General features: G+C 38.4%; 1 protein-coding gene across 1 annotated transcript in view; it reads left to right on the forward strand.

Annotated features, from left to right (window-relative positions):
* Positions 1-19199, forward strand: part of LOC135462433 (putative ankyrin repeat protein RF_0381) — a 43830-nt gene that overhangs the window by 12229 nt on the left and 12402 nt on the right. Inside the window, exons 5-12 of the mRNA XM_064739659.1 lie at positions 2009-2107; positions 4850-4942; positions 8446-8544; positions 9254-9352; positions 11382-11480; positions 12185-12283; positions 14430-14528; positions 14971-15069. Coding sequence (XP_064595729.1) covers positions 2009-2107; positions 4850-4942; positions 8446-8544; positions 9254-9352; positions 11382-11480; positions 12185-12283; positions 14430-14528; positions 14971-15069 — 786 coding nt within the window. The remainder of the gene's footprint in view (positions 1-2008; positions 2108-4849; positions 4943-8445; positions 8545-9253; positions 9353-11381; positions 11481-12184; positions 12284-14429; positions 14529-14970; positions 15070-19199) is intronic.

The following is a 19199-nucleotide window of genomic DNA, read 5'->3' on the forward strand; positions in this document are numbered from 1 at the left end:
GACGACGCATATTTTTTAACCTCCTTTTGTAGTCCGCCGATGTAACTAACGTAACTTGATGGCTTATTTACCTCTTTAGTTCTTGAGCAGGCAGAGTATTTTAGTTAGAGCTCGCGCACATTTTAATAACTTCTAGTTGCTGAGAACCCCTGTAAAATTTTTACCAATCTGCGGATTTTAAAAAGCAGTGAAAATCTACACATTGCTTTAAAGCTCATAATGTGAGTCCTCTCGATAAGAATTTCTGAGTATTTTGTCGTGTATATGAACAGTAAGCTATTTAAGGCAAAATGAATCCCCTAGAAAACAGCTGCTTGACATGATTTTTTTTTAATTACTGTTCACTAAATCAAACTGTTGATTGAGGTAAATGATAAATGGCTGAGGGTCATTTCGCCGACTATTGTAAACAGGCTACGAAAAATTTCACCATCCTTTTTTACAAAATTAAAACTGTGTAAAGCTTAGCCGGCTTACCTTATAAATTTGAATCCATGATGATAATTATTAAACTGACTTCAATAGATAAATAAATTAAACTACTATGTATAAATATTTAAAAACGATGATAATTTCTTCTTCATTTTCGTGTTTGACGAAGTTTGCCAACGAAGGGCCATAACTCTCAATAGACAATCGAAGCAAAACAACAAAAATGGATGTGATTTTGGTGGTTTGTGAGCTTTAAAACGGCCTTTTTTCTGACAGAAGTTGATCTAATCCTATTTTGCCTGAATGAATAAATTGAAAAAATGAATAAATGAACTGAGTTAGCCGTCTAGGCTTAACCTTTAGACTTTTTGTGAAACGGTCCCCCGAGCGCTCTCCCTTCAAACACCTGATGCAGTTACCTCTCTTTGTCAAATCTGTTGAGGCTTTCTGCACAGTGGCTCGGTTTGATCGTTACCAAGTTACCGAGGACTCACGCGGACTAGTACTCGACAGACGAAAAAAAATAACATAAGTGCCTGAGAGGTCCGTGTATTTAAGGCGTTATTTTGTGCCCAAACGCCGTGACAAACTGCCAAGACAAGTAACGATAGTTATCGTTGCTTATATAACTATCGTTTGCTTAAGCCTTTATTGTTCGAGTAAAAATACATTCTGTAAATGGTTTTAACATTAGAGAATAAAAGGTATTTTTACTGTAATTGAAATCTGAACTTGAACCAATATGAATACAATTAACAGCCAGAAACAATGTTCGTGCGAAAAGTTTGATGGAATCTGCGAGCGCGTGTAGACGCCTCAACCGAGCACTTCACGCAGCCAAAAGTCAAGACTTTCTTTTTTTTCAAATCAAACCGGGTCTTACTTAGGATATGAACAGTTAAATATGCTATTTAAGATTGTTCCAATATGGCAACTGTTCGCAACATGTGTCATTGAAGGAGGATAGAAACTTAATCATCCCATATGCCTTTATACTGTAGAGTTTTAGATCATTGATGTCCTGTTAATTTAGTGTAAAAAGATCGAATTTCAGTCGTCTGCATACTGTTTATCATTACCTTCAGCCTTCCTTAATACACTTTGATTAATTCATTTTGACATTTTCTTTGAATAAAGGAATTTTTTATACCTTTTTTTTACCTGTTACATCCTCTGCCACATATGTTTCTTTGTCACGTTCGTATGGAGCCTTGAACAAATAGTTAATACTTTAATCTTCCGAAAACTCACACGTTAATGAAACTGTAAAAATAGAGATTATGTTTGGTTTAATAATTATGTTAGAACACTGTATTCTACATCAGTTATTTTCTGTATATAAGCACATGTGTAAGTTTTAATGTTTCTTATAGTGGGGTCTTACAGTGCGCGATAATCTATTATGTTTACTTTTTAAAACTGTTTTGTTGTTTTCTTTTTGTAGTTATTATGTTATATTGAACTCTTAGCTCTTATACTTTTTACATAATCGGCTGAGATACTGAGTCTAACTGACCTTTGGAGTCTTAATGTAAACTAAACTACACTATTTTTACTGTCTGGCGACATAATTCAGGAGGGGAGGACCGCTTTGGACATCGCGTCAGAGTGCAACCGTAAGGGCGTTGTTAAAGTGCTGTTGAAAAAGGCTGAGGATGCCAGTGTACAGGATAAGGTATGTAATACTACATCTATAGAGATCTAATGAAGTCAACTACAGTGAATGTCGGCGAAAGGTGCAAAATTATTTAGATTAAATACGTCGAAAGGGAACCTTAATTTGAGCTGCGGCACATGGCTCCATCACGTGTTCATGTGCTATATGGAGAAACATACCTGGACCATTCTAGGTTATATGATGTAGCACTAACGGCTAGGGTGCCCTTCCAAGTTGAACTTTCACAGATCATTAAGTCTATCCAGGACATCGGGTCGTTCATTTAGTCATTACTTTGGATAACTATTATTGATACGTTGTAGATATGGAAATTAAGCCTTTACAGATTATACAGAGTGTTTCCGTAAATATTTTATCCTTTTATAATTTACACACAGTCTGGTACCAGGACACTCTGTTACAAACTCAAAACGCGCCTTTATGGCACACGACATACCGACACATGCTGGCCAAGTGAAATATAGTGTCAAAATGTCGCTGGTCGAAATGCTGGGTACATCGAACCGTCGTGTGCCAACAATTTTCAACACATTTGTTGCTAATTTCATAAAAACTACAAAGCACGAGGGAAAACTAAGAGTAGAATTGAAATAAGCAGTCTTAAAGGCAACAGAAAACGTCAAGGTTATACCAAATCCAAAAATTTTTGTGACCCCATATTTTTGATCACCTTAAAGTTGTGAACGAATTTCAACGCCTTTCTAGACGTTTTAAAACAATTCCATGATGAAAGAAATCCAAAAAGGGGGACAAAACAAGCGACCAACTTTGTCCCGTATTTACACAATGTTGTTTTTAGGCCTGTACCGCCTCGCTTGGCGCTCAGCACTGGGAGGTTAGAAGAGGGAAAGAAGATAGAATTGCGACTGGGTTAGGTGTCATGTCTTGTGTCTTTGGCATGATACTTCAGTGGCGGCACCCAGGACTCACTCTGCCACAAGAGGACACAGTATATCCACTTAATGACTCCTCGTCGTCATATTTATTTATTCATTCTTAGGTCTTTCGTAAGACATACATACGTTTCATTAAAATCGAAATGAATTGACTATCACCTTTAGCGGTATCAAAATTTGCCTAAATGTAATGTAGTTTTATTCAAGGCCATTAAAAATTTTAACTTTAAGCTTTTAAAAGGTTTTTTAACTTGAAAACGGGAGTTGTGAATGTCATATCCCTGAGGTCAATTAGGCTTTTGTTTGATCCAGTTGTGCAGATTTTACAGTTGACCTGTTAGTGCTATTTTGACTGGTCTGTCCAAGCCTATTTTACACATGGAATTTATTTACATTAAAAACGTTTAATTGCCACCAAACCACAAATGTATAGTCAGGTCTGCCACGTTTAAGGTCAAGCGGTTCAGTTGTTCTGGAGAATAAGATTCTTAAAGGCTTTTCATATAAATCCAGATGATATCAAATCAAACCTTTCCTCGCAGTGTCAGCTTGGTTCTGCTCAGTCACAGCTTAGTGCAGGTTGGTGAATAAGCAATCCTTCATCGTGCATTCATAAGGTAGAAAGTACCACATTATCGAGAGTAACGAGTATTGATACATATCACACCTGACCAATAAATTCTGCACTCTTGGCAGCTTTCCTGGTTTAGGTCTGCATTCGAATTTTTCAATTAATGCTTAGCTACAAGCATCATACACACACTGCTTAGCGACATGGCTCAAGTGAGACTAACAAGTTTGTACACCATGGAAAGGATTCAAGGTGGACAATTGTGTAAAAAATGTGTACTGATTTGAATAGTAATTTCAGTCCTGGGATTGCTGACGCGTTTTCTTGTCATCAAATATAATTCATAATGTTATAGAAATTATCCAAACGCATCAGGTTAGAGGACTTGTATCAAAGATTTTCTTCACCTACATGACATACACCTATTATATTTGTCTAACATCCCGAAGAAAGAAGAGATACATGTAGCCGCTCACCGGGCAGTGATTACAAATAATACATTTCTTTATGTACTGATTTTAGTGTTGATTAACGCCATACTAAATATTGTTCACTTTTACGATGAGTGAAAAAGGTGAAAAAAGTGGAGCGCCACAATCTCCAGCAAAATTATAAAAATCTGTCCGGTTGTCACATGGTATAATGTAGTCCATACACTGCTTCAGAGTCTGTGGTGCTGTGTGTGACCACGACACTGTAGTATATCGCTACGGTGCTGTGGTGCTGTGTGTGACCGCGGCACTGAGGTACAATGTGACTGCGGCATTGTAGTATATCGTTACGGTTCTGTGGTGCTGTGTGTGACCGCGGCACTTTGGTAGAGTGTGACCGCGGCACTGTGGTACAATGTGATTGCGGCACTTTGGTACATCGTTACGGCGCTGTGGTGCTGTGTGTGACCGCGGCACTATGGTACAGTGTGACCGAGGCACAGTGGTACAATGTGATTGCGGCACTGTGATACATCGTTAAGGTTCTGTGGTGCTGTGTGTGACCGCGGCACTTTGGTAGAGTGTGACCGCGGCACTTTGGTACAGTGTGGCCGCGGCTCTTTAGTACAGTGGGATCGCGGCACTGTAGTACATAGATACGGTGCTGTGGTGCTGTGTGTGATTGCGGCACTGCGGACTAACGCAACACATCCTTGGTCAGTTCCGTTTATCAACAGATAGTTTTGCTTACCTACACGATATACACTAACAATGGGGAGATACATCTATACCACTGACGTCTATGAACCTGCTACATGCATGTAATTGTGACATTCCACAGGAAGGAGAAACGGCTGTACATTGGGCAGTGCTTAAAAATAATGTGGATCGTATCCGTCAGATTGTGGAACTGGGCGAGGATACGAGCATTCAGGTGAGTTGTTTTTGGAAACACACACATTACGTAAGTGACGAGCTACATGTAACATTGTGAAGTTCCTGTGGTCTTAAATGAAAGGAGCACATTTACACAACGAATACTTTACATGAAAGAGCTATACAAATTGTATGGGATTATTTTTACGTTTTCGTTAGAAAGAAAAACGGTTTAAACATTGTTATTTTCTACAAAATCCACCGATACGACAAACATTAAAAGTCGCGCCATACGTTAGGCTTATCCAATGAAAATCTTCCTTTCCTTCTCCTGAATGCTCATTGTGACGTCACCATGCTTAAGGTTTTACACCTACTGCATGATTAATATGCATTTCCAGTATTAGATAAATACATTCGTATATCGTGATAATCGTGGATATTAATGTGTTTAAACAAAGGAAGAGTTTGGGGCGCACTAAAGGGCACATCATGCCTACATCCGTGGCTGTAGTCTGACAAATTACCTGGAATGCCATTCCCTGAATAGCTACTGGGTAAAGCTAAGCACGATGACGTATGTAATCTGTTAAAATGGCGGCCTAAAAAGACTTCTAAGCCTTCGATGTTTAACTATTCATTATTCAAATAACAAGCACTGCTGGCAGAAAATTGAGATATTTTATTTAACCTTAAATATAGCTCTTTCACATAAGTTATAGGTTGTATAAATGTGTTCTTTTCTTTGAAATGAAATTAGTGTTACAAAGCTGTTTGCATAAAACATTCTTTTCTGAAATAAAATTTTGACTAGTATTTGGTTAGTAAACATGACGGAACTCCTAAATACAAGATTCCTGAATACACAAGACTCCTGAATACACAATCCTGAACACACATGTATTTCGTTGTGTTATCTTCGTGTTACCTATATTAAATTCACTATATCAATATTTGTTTATTTTTGCACTTTATTTATTTATTTTTGCATTTTATTTATTTATTTTTTTTATTTTATTTTTTTATTTATTTTTTATGTTTTTTTATTTATTTTTTATTTTTTTATTTATTTATATTTAGTTTTAATTTATTTTTCATTTATTTTTTTTAGTTTATTTTTTTATGTTTTTAATTTTTTTTTAAATTTTTTTATTTATTTCTTTATTTTTTTTTATTTTATTTATTTAATTTAATTTATTTAATTTAATTTAATTTATTTAATTAATTTGATTTATTTTTTTTCTATTTAATTTATTTATTTATTTGATTTAATTTATTTTATTTAATTTACTTATTTATTTTAAGTTATTTATTTTATTTTATTTATTTCTTTATTTATTTGTTTCGTGTTTTAAGCCGTACTCAAGAATATTTCACTTATACGACGGCAGCCAGCATTATGGTGGGAGGACACCAGGCACAGCCCGGGGGAAACTCACGACTATCCACAGGTTTCTGCCAGACCTTCCCACTCACGGGAGGAGAGGAAGCCAGCCTGAGCTGGTACCATGTTTAACGTCATGCATGTCCATGCTCAAAGGTGTTTTCTTGCTTACGTTCTAATGTGGCCTTGACCTTGACTCGATTAAAACTTTGTCGTCAGATAAATATGAAAATCTGAGGTAGCCTACTTGTACTCCTGATGCAGCTGGGCTCTCTATATTGTTTATAGAACACGTGTGCTGTAGTCTGGTTTGTGTTCTAGAAACCAGTATGTCTTTCCGTCATAAATTGTTTTGTTCCGGCGCAAGTAAACCAGACGAGCTAACTACATCGGGTATCACCACATTATACTATCATTTATGTATTCATCCGTCTATTTATGTAATGCAAGAAAATTACACGGTAACTAGCATCCGGCCTTAAGCTGAATTAAGTAAAAAAAAAAAATAAAGTGTTGTTACTGGCATTAATTTGACGTCACTGGCGTAGAAGGACTCAAATGCTATGTTGTCATCACGTTTAACAGACAGCAACATTAAAAGAATACAAAGGAACCGGGCCTTATGGAGGCTTAGTCCGCCAGCAGAATCGAGGGATATAGCGATACAATATAATAAATCTTAGAACACAGAGAGTATCAGCAGTGTGATAGTTGGCAAATTATATGAGAATACAATATAATTAATCACACAGAACAAAGAGTAAAGGCAATGTGATAGTTGACAAACAGTCACCTGTGCAACAACGCTTCTTTTCGGTCTACGCTTTTCACTCAGTTAGGGTTTTATTCTCACTGTTCGTTTAAATGCTTAAATGGTAGCAAATTGCCCCCCTCCCTCAAGGCACAATGGTCTAAGCAGATTTAGTTAAAAATTAAATAAATAAATAAAAAACGGTGATGTTAGTTGCAATTTTTTTCCCAATATGTTTGAATTTAAAACTTTAGCGAAATGAAGTTTTATGTGGTAGGTGAATCGGCGATAGTTCTGCATGCCTGGAGATAAGGTCGTGGTTTATATAGTATTGTTACGGTACACACGAGGGAAAAGACACCATTACTCCTGGCTCATCGGAGGCAAACGATCTGGATCGGCTTTGTCTCCTAATGAGGAATGGAGTTGATGTCAACATTCAAGATCTAATACGTCATCAAATCGATCAAATAAAAAAACACGTTACCGATGTCAATATAAATAAGGGGTTTATGTTTCAATTATCCACAAAAGCGATTTTTTTAATGTTAATTGCATAAAACATGTTTGAAAGGCTTCAAAACTAATTCTAGACTCGAGGGAATCTGAACAAAATTGGTAAACATATATTGAGGATGCCTTGAATATATTGACTATAATTGGTACACTTGCTGAATATTTTTACGGTGTAAACCACAGTTTGGTTCATTTGACGGGAATACATTCCTGATGTGCTCTTAAATGAGACAGATATGACGTCAGTGACGGTAATTTACCAGAAAGAGGCCCAGATATATGTACCGAATCGTGCTGCAAGTGTAATGTAACAGTTCACGACTTTACACAGACGGTGCTACTGAAGTCTGCCTGCTTCAAACACAATCAGTTGACACGTCCATCGTGCTCTAGTACCAAACTGTGACTTTACATAAATGTCCGTGCCCTGGAAATAAAGGGACTCATACAAGCATATATGTAAGTGGTAACACAGTCATGGAATGTACAGTTCGTTAGCTACATGAGTAACACTCACCATGGACAAGACAGACAATACAACAAATAGAACCTAACTATGTAAACAGTGTTACCTCACTGTCACCGGTTTCACAGTTGTTCACTGGACAGTTCGTAAAAAAAATATATCTTTATAGTGGAAACGTATTCCTTGTGTGTAGACAACTGGTGTAAAATTGCATAATCCAACTGTCCAGAAACGACGCTAATGTTATGTACACACTTTTGGAGTGTTTGCGTTATTTAATGTCAGGATGCTAATCGGTTCAGTGCTTGATTTTGTTGGTGTTTTCAGAAATGTTATCATATAGATTCTTTTTCCCAAATATAAACCTGTATGTGTCAAAAGCCTCCACGTCTTTTTTGACACTCAGGCCTGACTTCATCTATATACTATTTTTAACTTTTACAGGATGGGAAGACGCCACTGCTTGTAGCTCTGAGGGCAAATAATCTTGATCTTGTTCGTCTGTTGGTAGAGAGAGGCGCTGACGTCAATGTACAGAATGAGGTATGTGGTGTATAGTACGATGATTTTAACATTGTCTCTAACTCTAGACTACGTAAGACCAACACTAAAATACATGCATTACTTTAGGTCTATTTCCAGGAATACAGTCTAAATTGATTCTCCATTGAGATACCGCCTCTTATAGCACAGTTAGTAGAGCGTCCGCTTCGGGAGTGGTAGATCCAGGATGAGTCCTGGGTCGAGTCACACCTAAGACTTTAAAAGAGGAAGTTGTAACTTCCTGGCTTGGCATTCAACATGACGGGAATAGTGCAACGACTGGTTTTAGAGCGGTGGAAATCCGTCCTGCAACAAGGAGGCACATTACATACACCCTAAGGATTCCTTCGTCGTCATATGACTGACAAATTTTTAAGTACGACGTTAAACACAAGCACTCACTCACTCTCCATTGAGGTTCCGCTGTGCATGTAAATATTAGGAGATACAAAATACCAACAAATATAATGAATAATTATTTATTAAATAGATATGGCCAATGGTCGCTCAGTAGTGTTTTTAGACTAGCCTCGCAATTAGTACAATATCCTGGCAGACCATAGGAAAGAGATAATACTTTCTGGGGGGAGGGGGTTAGGATGGGTGGGGTGGTTGTGGGGTGGTTGTGGGGCAGTGGTAATTAATAATTAGAAACCAAACCTTGTATCGTGACAGTATATAAATGACGTGTTATTGGGACATCCCACAGGAAGGAGAGACTGTATTGTTTGGGGCGATGAGGACAGGTGATTTGAACCTTGTTCGTCTGTTGATAAATCACGGAGCCAATGTCAACGTACAGAATAAGGTAAGGGCTGCATGGTTGTTTACAAAGAGAGCATGTTGGACCAAGAACCATATTAAACACCTAGTTTTATCTTCAAATACATGCGTTCACAAAAGTCAAAGACGGAAAGTTATTCACTTTGAGCATGAATTATATATACTATGCTACCTCTGGCGCAAACACAATATTACATGAACAAAAATGATATTACCTTTGCAATCTACACCTAATTAAAGGTGAACTGACAAAAAAAAATTAGATCAACACTTCTCTACCCAAATATTTTGCAAATAAACGCCTGAACGTGCGTTAATATATTTTAAGTGCATTTGCAGTGTAGAAAAAAGAATCATTTTGCAGAAACATACACATGTACATGCTAAGGTAAGGGAATTAACCAGTGTTTAAGACGGCTAACGTCTAAAGTCCTGGCTAATACTTGTCTCAATTTATACTTGCTGCAGAAGACTTCATCTTGGCTATACTGTTATGTCAGCAGGAAAGAATGGTGTCTTTGGATTTGCAATTAATTTGACGTCACTGATATAGAAGGACTCAACATGCTGAGTTGTCATCACATTTAACATACAATACCATTAAAACAATACAAAGGAGCCAGGCCTTCTGGATGCTTAGTCCGCCAGCAGAATCGGGGAATACAGAGATACAATACAATAAATCTTACAGCAGTGTGATAGTTGGTAAATTGTCCCATGTGAAACATCGCTTCTTTTCATACAACGTCAATTACGGTTTTGTACTAACTACTTACGGAAATGCTTAAATGGTAATAAATTGCACGCACTTTAGCACGATGGTTTACGGAGCATTAGGTAAAAAAAGACTGTGATGTTAGTTGCAATTTCTTGTTTACTATAATACGTTTGAATTTAAAATGTTGGGAAAATGAAGTTTTGCGTGGTAGGAGAATAATTGCAAGTGCTGCAAGCCGGGAGATAAGGTCGTGGTTTGTATATTATTGTTACGGTACACAGGAGGGAAAAGACACCATTACTCTTGGCTCATCGGAGAAAAGTGATATGGATCGCTTTCGTCTCCTAGTCAGAAATGGAGTTTATGTCAAAATTCAGGATCTAGTACGTCGTTCACAGATCAAATGAAAGACCACGTTATCTATGTCAATGTAAACAATTTTAACAATGTTTTAATGTTAATTGGGTAAAAAATGTTTGAAAGACTTCAAAACTAAATCTAGACTCGAGGGAATCTGAATTGAATTTGTAATCGTATACTGATGATGCCTCGAATATCTTGAACAGAATTGGTACCATCGCTAAATATTTTTACGGTGTAATACCACAGTTTGGTTCATTTGACCGGAATACATTCCTAATGTGCTCTTAAGTGAGACAGACATGACATCAGTTACGGTACTTTACCAGAAAGATGCCCAGATATATGTACCGAATGGTGCCGCAGGTTTACAGTAGCAAACAGTCCACGACTTTACACACACTGTGCTACTGAAGTCTGCATGCTTCAAACACAATCAGTCGTCACGTACATCATGCTCTAGTACCACACTGTGACATTAAATAAATGTCCGTGCCCTGGAAATAAAGCGACTCATACAAGCATATATGTAAGTGGTAACACAGTCATGGAATGTACAGTTCGTTAGCTACATGAGCAACACTCACCATGGGCAAGACAGACAATACTACAAATAGCACCTAACTATGTAAACAGTGTCGTCTCACTGTCACCGGTTTCACAGTTGTTCACTGGACAGTTCGTAAAAAAATGTATCTTTATACTGGAAACGTATTCCTTGTGTGTAGACAACTGGTGTAAAATTATAGAATTCAAATGTTCAGAAACGACGCTAATGTTATGTACACACTTTTGGAGTGTTTGCGTTATTTAATGTCAGCATGCTAACCGGTTCAGTGCTTGATTTTGTTGGTGTTTTCAGAAATGGAATCATATAGAATTTTTTCCCAAATATAAACCTGTATGTCAAAAGTGTCCGGCCTTTTTGTGACACTTAACCCTGAATTCATCTACAAACTATTTTTAACTTTTACAGGATGGAAAGACGCCTTTGCTTTTAGCCCTGAGGGCAAATAATCTGGATCTTGTTCGTCTGTTGGTACAGAGAGGCGCTGACGTCAATGTACAGAATGAGGTATGTGGTGTATAGTTACGATGATTTTCACATTGTCTCTAACTCTAGACTACGTAAGACCATCACTAAAATACATGCATTACTTTAGGTTTATTTCCAGGAATACAGTCTAAATTGATTCTCCATTGAGATACCGCCTCTTATAGCACAGTTAGTAGAGCGTCCGCTTCGGGAGTGGTAGATCCAGGATGAGTCCTGGGTCGAGTCACACCTAAGACTTTAAAAGAGGAAGTTGTAACTTCCTGGCTTGGCATTCAACATGACGGGAATAGTGCAACGACTGGTTTTAGAGCGGTGGAAATCCGTCCTGCAACAAGGAGGCACATTACATACACCCTAAGGATTCCTTCGTCGTCATATGACTGACAAATTTTTGAGTACGACGTTAAACACAAGCACTCTTTCATTCTTCATTGAGGTTCCGCTGTGCATGTAAATATTAGGAGATACAAAAATACCAACAAATATAATGAATAATTATTCATTAAATAGATATGGCCAATGGTCGCTCAGTAGTGTTTTTAGACTAGCCTCTCAATTAGTACAGTATCCTGGCAGACCATAGGAAAGAGATAATACTTTCTGGGTGGAGGGGGTTAGGATGGGTGGGGTGGTTGTGGGGTGGTTGTGGGGCAGTGGTAATTAATAATTAGAAACCAAACCTTGTATCGTGACAATATATAAATGACGTGTTATTGTGACAGGAAGGAGAGACAGTTTTGTTTTGGGCGATGAGGACAGGTGATTTGAACCTTGTTCGTCTGTTGATAAATCACGGAGCCAATGTCAACGTACAGAATAAGGTAAGGGCTGCATGGTTGTTTACAAGGAGAGCATGCTGGGCCAAGAACCATATTAAATACCTAGTTTTATCTTCAAATACATGCGTTCACAAAAGTCAAAGACGGAAAGTTATTCACTTTGAGCATGAATTATATATACTATGCTACCTCTGGCCAAACACAATATTACATGAACAAAAATGAAATTATATCTTTGCAATCTACACCTTATTAAAGATGAAAAGATAAAAAAATTAGATCAACACTTCTCTACCCAAATATGTTGCAAATAAACGCCCGAACGTGCGTTTATATATTTCAAATGCATTTGCAGTGTAGAAAAAAGAATCATTTTGCAGAAACATACACATGTACATGCTAAGGTAAGGGAATTAACCAGTGTTTAAGAGTCCTGGCTAATACTTGTCTCAATTTATATTTGCTGCAGAAGACTTCATCTTGGCTATACTGTTATGTCAGCAGGAAAGAATGGTGTCTTTGGATTTGCAATTAATTTGACGTCACTGGTATAGAAGGACTCAACATGCTGAGTTGTCATCACATTTAACATACAATACCATTAAAACAATGCAAAGGAACCAGGCCTTCTGGATGCTTAGTCCGCCAGCAGAATCGGGGAATATAGAGATACAATACAATAAATCTTACAGCACAGAGAGTAACAGCAGTGTGATAGTTGGTAAATTGTCCCATGTGAAACATCGCTTCTTTTCATACAACGTCAATTACGGTTTTGTACTAACTACTTACGGAATTGCTTAAATGGTAATAAATTGCGCGCCCTTTAGCACCATGGTTTACGGAGCATTAGGTAAAAAAAGACTGTGATGTTAGTTGCAATTTCTTGTTTACTATAATACGTTTGAATTTAAAATGTTGGGAAAATGAAGTTTTGCGTGGTAGGAGAATAATTGCAAGTGCTGCAAGCCGGGAGATAAGGTCGTGGTTTGTATATTATTGTTACGGTACACAGGAGGGAAAAGACACCACTACTCTTGGCTCATCGGAGAAAAGTGATATGGATCGCTTTCGTCTCCTAGTCAGAAATGGAGTTTATGTCAAAATTCAGGATCTAGTACGTCGTTCACAGATCAAATGAAAGACCACGTTATCTATGTCAATGTAAACAATTTTAACAATGTTTTAATGTTAATTGGGTAAAAAATGTTTGAAAGACTTCAAAACTAAATCTAGACTCGAGGGAATCTGAATTGAATTTGTAATCGTATATTGAGGATGCCTCGAATATCTTGAACAGAATTGGTACCATCGCTAAATATTTTTACCGTTAATACCACAGTTTGGTTCATTTGACCGGAATACATCCCTAATGTGCTCTTAAGTGAGACAGACATGACATCAGTTACGGTACTTTACCAGAAAGACGCCTAGATATATGTACCGAATGGTGCCGCAGGTGTAAAGTAACAAACAGTTCACGACTTTACACAGGCTGTGCCATTGAGGTCCCCTTTAAATACAATTAGTCGTCACGTACATCATGCTCAAGTACCAAACTGTGATTTTACATAAATGTCCGCGTTCTACAACCAAAAGAAACTATAGAGGTAGAAATGTAAGTGGTGACACATTGATAGAATTCGTCAGCTGCATGAGTAACACTCACAATGGACAAGACAGACAATACTACAAATAGCACTGAATTGTGTGAAAATGTTACCTGATTGTCATCTGTTGCACAGGAACAAGGCAGTGGTTCTTTGGGCAGTTCATAAAAATAATGTATCTTTGTACTGAAAAGTTAAGATACTCAGGCTTGACTTCATCCAAACTTTAATTTTACATAAATGTCCGCGCCCTGGAAATAAAAGAAATCATACAGGTAGAAATGTAACTGGTAACACAGTCGTGGAATGAACAATTCGTTAGCTACATGACGAATACTCACAATGGACACGACAGACAATACTACAAATAGCACTGAATTATGTGAACATGTTACCTTACTGTCACCTGTTCCACACGAACGAGACAGTTGTTCATTGGGGAGTTCGTGAAAAATAATGTATTTTTGTACTAAAAACGGATGCCTTTTGTGGTGAGTAAACTGAGGTAAATGTAGAATCCGTGATCTTGTTGACACTCAGTCCCGACTTTATCTACATACTATTTTTAACTTTTACAGGATGGAAAGACGCCTTTGCTTTTAGCCCTGAGGGCAAATAATCTGGATCTTGTTCGTCTGTTGGTAGAGAGAGACGCTGATGTCAGTATACAGAATGAGGTATGTGGTGTACAGTGCATTGATTTTTACATTGTCTCTGACTCTAGACTAAATAAGACCAACACTAAAACACATGTTTTATTTCTGGTTTATTTCCAGGAATGCAGACAAAACTGATTCTCCATTGAGGTGGGCTGGTTCCTTTGTGCGTGTAAATATTAAGGGGTACAAAATACCAACAAAAATAAACGATCCGCTCTCAAAACCCTGTAGAAAATTTTGCTAACATTATAGTATACATTACTCACATACGGATGTGCCTGTATTCATTAGATAGTTATGGCTAGTGATCGCTCACTAGTTTTTTTTAAACTACCTTCTCAGTGCGTACAGTATCCTAGTTGTCTAAATGAATGATTTACTGTTTTGGGGAGTAGTAATAATTAAAAAAGAAAACCGTGTCTCGAGTATATAAATAGCATATTATTGTGACATCCCACAGGAAGGAGAGACGGCGTTGTTTTGGGCAGTGAAGATGGATGATATAAAACTTGTTCGTCTGTTGACTGAGCACAGAGCCAATGTCAACGTACAGAATAAGGTAAGTGCTGTATGGTTATTTGAAAGGAGAGAATGTTGGACCAAGCACCATTTTAAACATCTACTTTTATCCTCAAATACATATATGAACTAAAGTCAAAGATGGAAACTTGCTCACTTCGGGCATGAATTATCTACAATATGCAGGCTCCAGCGTAAACACAGTATTACGTATAGTGTGACCAAAAATTATATTATTTCTTTCCTATGGCCTCAAATATATCAGAATGCTCCGGGGTTATATCAAAATAAAACAAATTTATCACATCATATTTCCACCAATGGCGAGCTTTAAAAGTTGTGAAGAATCTTTGACACCTTTTAAAAACTATATATATGCACTTAGTCTAGAACAAGATAACATTTTAGAACAATTGCTTCATTAGTTCTGACAAATTCGAAATTTTACGAAATACAAAATGGCAGACAAATGACGCGATTTTTTTCTACGGCTTAAGTCTAATTGAAACTTATCAGCTATTTTCCTTAAATCTGCCTTCCTTAACTAAGCTTAAAATAACTGACAAATCCTCACTATCAGGGAATGAATCCACATTAAATTCCTCAGCCATAATGACACAGTATAGTGTTTAAAGAAACTATATAAATAGTTTTACAAAGTGTGAATCTCTGCTTGATCCACAACAGAAACCAAACACCGCTAAACCAGCTGACAATTAACCTGCAAAAATTTAGTCAAGATGAAAACAACTGGTTTGTTTAACTCTCAGATCAGCGATTGACCTTGCACAAAATCAAACAAAGAAACACGATGAGGCTTAAATAAGATCAATACATATATCTGAACAAAATAGGCAAATAACACAACTGACAATAATATACAAAACAATACAAATATTACAGAAATATATAGTCTCTTACTGTCAGCGAGCAAATCTGGATTGAATATTTCGGCTTCTAAAGACAAATCAGTTCACGTAAATGTAGAATGCCCAGTTAAGAGGAGTATTCTAGTCGAAGGGTGACAACCCTACAGGTCACAAGGAGATTTCCAACTGCCTGCGAAGGTGTAACTTCTCAGGGCGGAGGAGTTGTCATTAGTGTCCTTGATGCCGAGATGGCGATGTAGGTTTCAGGCCTTTTGAAATATGCACAAAGTCACATTCAGGGTAAACTGGGGTGAAATGTATTTAATTGCACAAAGAGACAATGAGCGATACAAGCTCCACAATAACGTCTCAAAAATAGCAAGTGGCAAAACACAAGCTTACACAGTGCTCTGTATAGAAAATGGAGTACAAATGACGAATGACGTGAAAGCGGATATCTACAAACCCGGCAAAATCCTTCACAATGATTGACAGTAAATATGATTCCTTTCACCTGGACTTGAGTAAATAACGCCTCACAAGTGGACTTGAGTAAATGACTGCTCACAAGTGGAGTTGATTAAGTAACTGCTCGCAAGTGGACTTGAGTAAATGACCGCGAGCAGCACAGCACCGTCCCTCATTTTCATAGACTAACGCAAAGAAAATTCTGGATGATTTGATCGTAAAATCGATATTTTTTCCAGAATGTATATCGTAGGTACAATGACGCGAAACTCTTAAACACCGAAGCCTCGAGAACGCTCGACTGAAATACAATGCAGGCTATAACGCACACAAAGAGGAAAATGTAGGCCAGACACCGGCCAGGCAAAATAAAAAATATATAATACAACGTTTTAAGAGGGAGTTAGTAACTGTATGTACAGATGCTTAATGACCCCTCGACCCCTTAGATTCATTCATTCATTCTGCGGTCTACCCCAAGACATACATCAGTTACATTAAAATCGGATGGAATTTACTATCACCTTTAGCGGTAACAAAATTTGCGTAAATGTCATGTAGTTTTGAAAGTTTTTTTAGCGATCACGTGAAAACCACAGCTTGAACGGAAATTTTTTTGTCATGATCCTGAGTTAAATTAGGCTTCTGTTTGATCCAAATGTGCAGGTTTTACGGCGACCTAAGTTTGCGCTATTTTAATTGTTCTGTACAATTTATTTATTTGTCTATTTATTTATTTATTTATTTATTTGATGTTTTACGCCGTACTCAAGAATATTTCACTTGTACGACGGCGGCCAGCATTATGGTGGGAGAAAACCCGGGCACAGCCCGGGGGAAACCCGACCATCCGCAGGTTCCTGGCTGATCTTCCCACTTACGTCCGGGCAGGAAGCCAGGATGAGCTGGACTTGAACTCACAGCGACGGCATCGGCGAGGAGCTCCTGGATCATCACGCTGCACTAGCGCGCTAGCCACTGAGGCCCCTTATATTAAAAAGGTTTAATTGCCACCAAACTACATATATATAGTCACGTGTGTCAAGTTTAAGGTCAAGCGGTTCAGTTGTTCTGGAAAGCTCTGGAGTCTTAAAGGTTTTTTTTCTTTATATAAATCTAGATGTTACCAAGAAACCTTTCCTCGCAGTGTCAGCTTGGTTCTGCTCATCACAGCTTGGTGCAAGTTGGTGAATAACCAATCCTTCATCGTGCATTCATAGGGTAGAAAGAACTACAATATCGAGAGTAACGCCAGATCAGCGATGACAGTGACACAGATGATGCCTAACACACTTAAGCAGTAAATTCCTGTCTCTTGTCAGTTTTCCTGGTTTAGGTCTGGATACGAATTGTCCAATTAATGCTTAACTACCAGCATCCTACACACTACTTAGCGACATGGCTCAAGCGACACTAACGTGCAAAAGATTTTACATCATGGAAAGGATTCAAGGTGAACAGTTGTGTAAAAAATGTACTGATTTTAATAGTGATTTCTTCGATGTTACTGGCCTGGGATTGCTGATGGGTTTTCTTGTCATCACATATAATTCATGATGTTATAGAAATTATTCAAAAGGACCAGGTTCGGGGACTTGTATCAACGATTTGAGTGGCCCTTCTGCAGAGTTCTTTTTTCTTCGCCTATTACTCCTGCATGTATTATGTCAGTTTAACATCCCGAGGAAAGGAAAGATATATGTAACCGTTCGCAACGAAGCGTTTACAAATAATACATTTGTTTTATTTACTGATTTAGTGTTAATTAACGCCACACTCAATAATTCTTCACTTTCACGATAAGTGACAAAACTGGGGTGCCATAATTTCTAGCCAAAATTCTGTCGGGCCCTCACAAGGTATAATGTAGTTCATGCACCGCTTTGTGTGGCACACCGCACACTACTGATCAAATTACGCCAATGTCTTTGGTGCTGTGTCATTGCGGCACTGTGGTACATCGCTATGGTGTTGTGTTGCAGTGCATGACCGCGGCACTTTGGTACAGTGTGAGCGCGGCACTGTAGAACATCGCTACGGTGCTGTGGTGCGTCCGCGGCACAGTGGTAAAGTGTCGTTGTGGCACTGTGGTACATCGCTATGATATTGTGGTGCAGTGTATGACCGTGGTATAGTGTGACCAGGGCACCGTAGTCCATCGTTACGGTGCTGTGGTGCTGTGTATAACCGGGGCACGTTGGTAGTGTAAGCCCGGCACCGTAGTACATTGCTACGGTGCTGTGGTGCTGTGTGCGACCACGGCACTGTGGTAAGTGTCATTGTTGCGCTGTGGTGCATAGCTATGGTGTTGTGGTGCAGTGTATGACCGCGGCACCGTGGTACATTGTGTCTGCGACACCGTAGTCCATCGCTACGGTGCTATGGTAATGTGTGTGACCGCGGCACTTTGGTACAGTGTGACCGCGGCAACTTAGTACATCGCTACGTTGCTGTGGTGCTTGTGTGCGACCGCGGCACTGTGGGACAGTGTCATTGCGGCACGGTGGTACATCGCTATGTTGCTGTGATGTAGCGCAAGACCGCGGCAACGTGGTACAGTGTGACTGCGGCACCGTGGTACAGTGTGACTGCGACACTGTAGTACATCGCAACGGTACTGTGGTGCTGTGTGTGACCGCGGCACTGTGGTACAGTGTCATTGTGCCACTGTGGTGCATTGCCATGGTGCTGTGGTGCTGTGTGTGATTGCGAGACTGTGCTGTTCTTGGTCACTTCGGTTTATCAATAGATAGTTCCTTTACCTACACGATATACACTAACGATCGGGAGATACATCTATACCTCTGGTGTCTATGAACCTGCTACATGTATG

The sequence above is a fragment of the Liolophura sinensis genome, chromosome 2 (assembly GCF_032854445.1).
Source record: "Liolophura sinensis isolate JHLJ2023 chromosome 2, CUHK_Ljap_v2, whole genome shotgun sequence".
Lineage (NCBI taxonomy): Eukaryota > Metazoa > Mollusca > Polyplacophora > Chitonida > Chitonidae > Liolophura > Liolophura sinensis.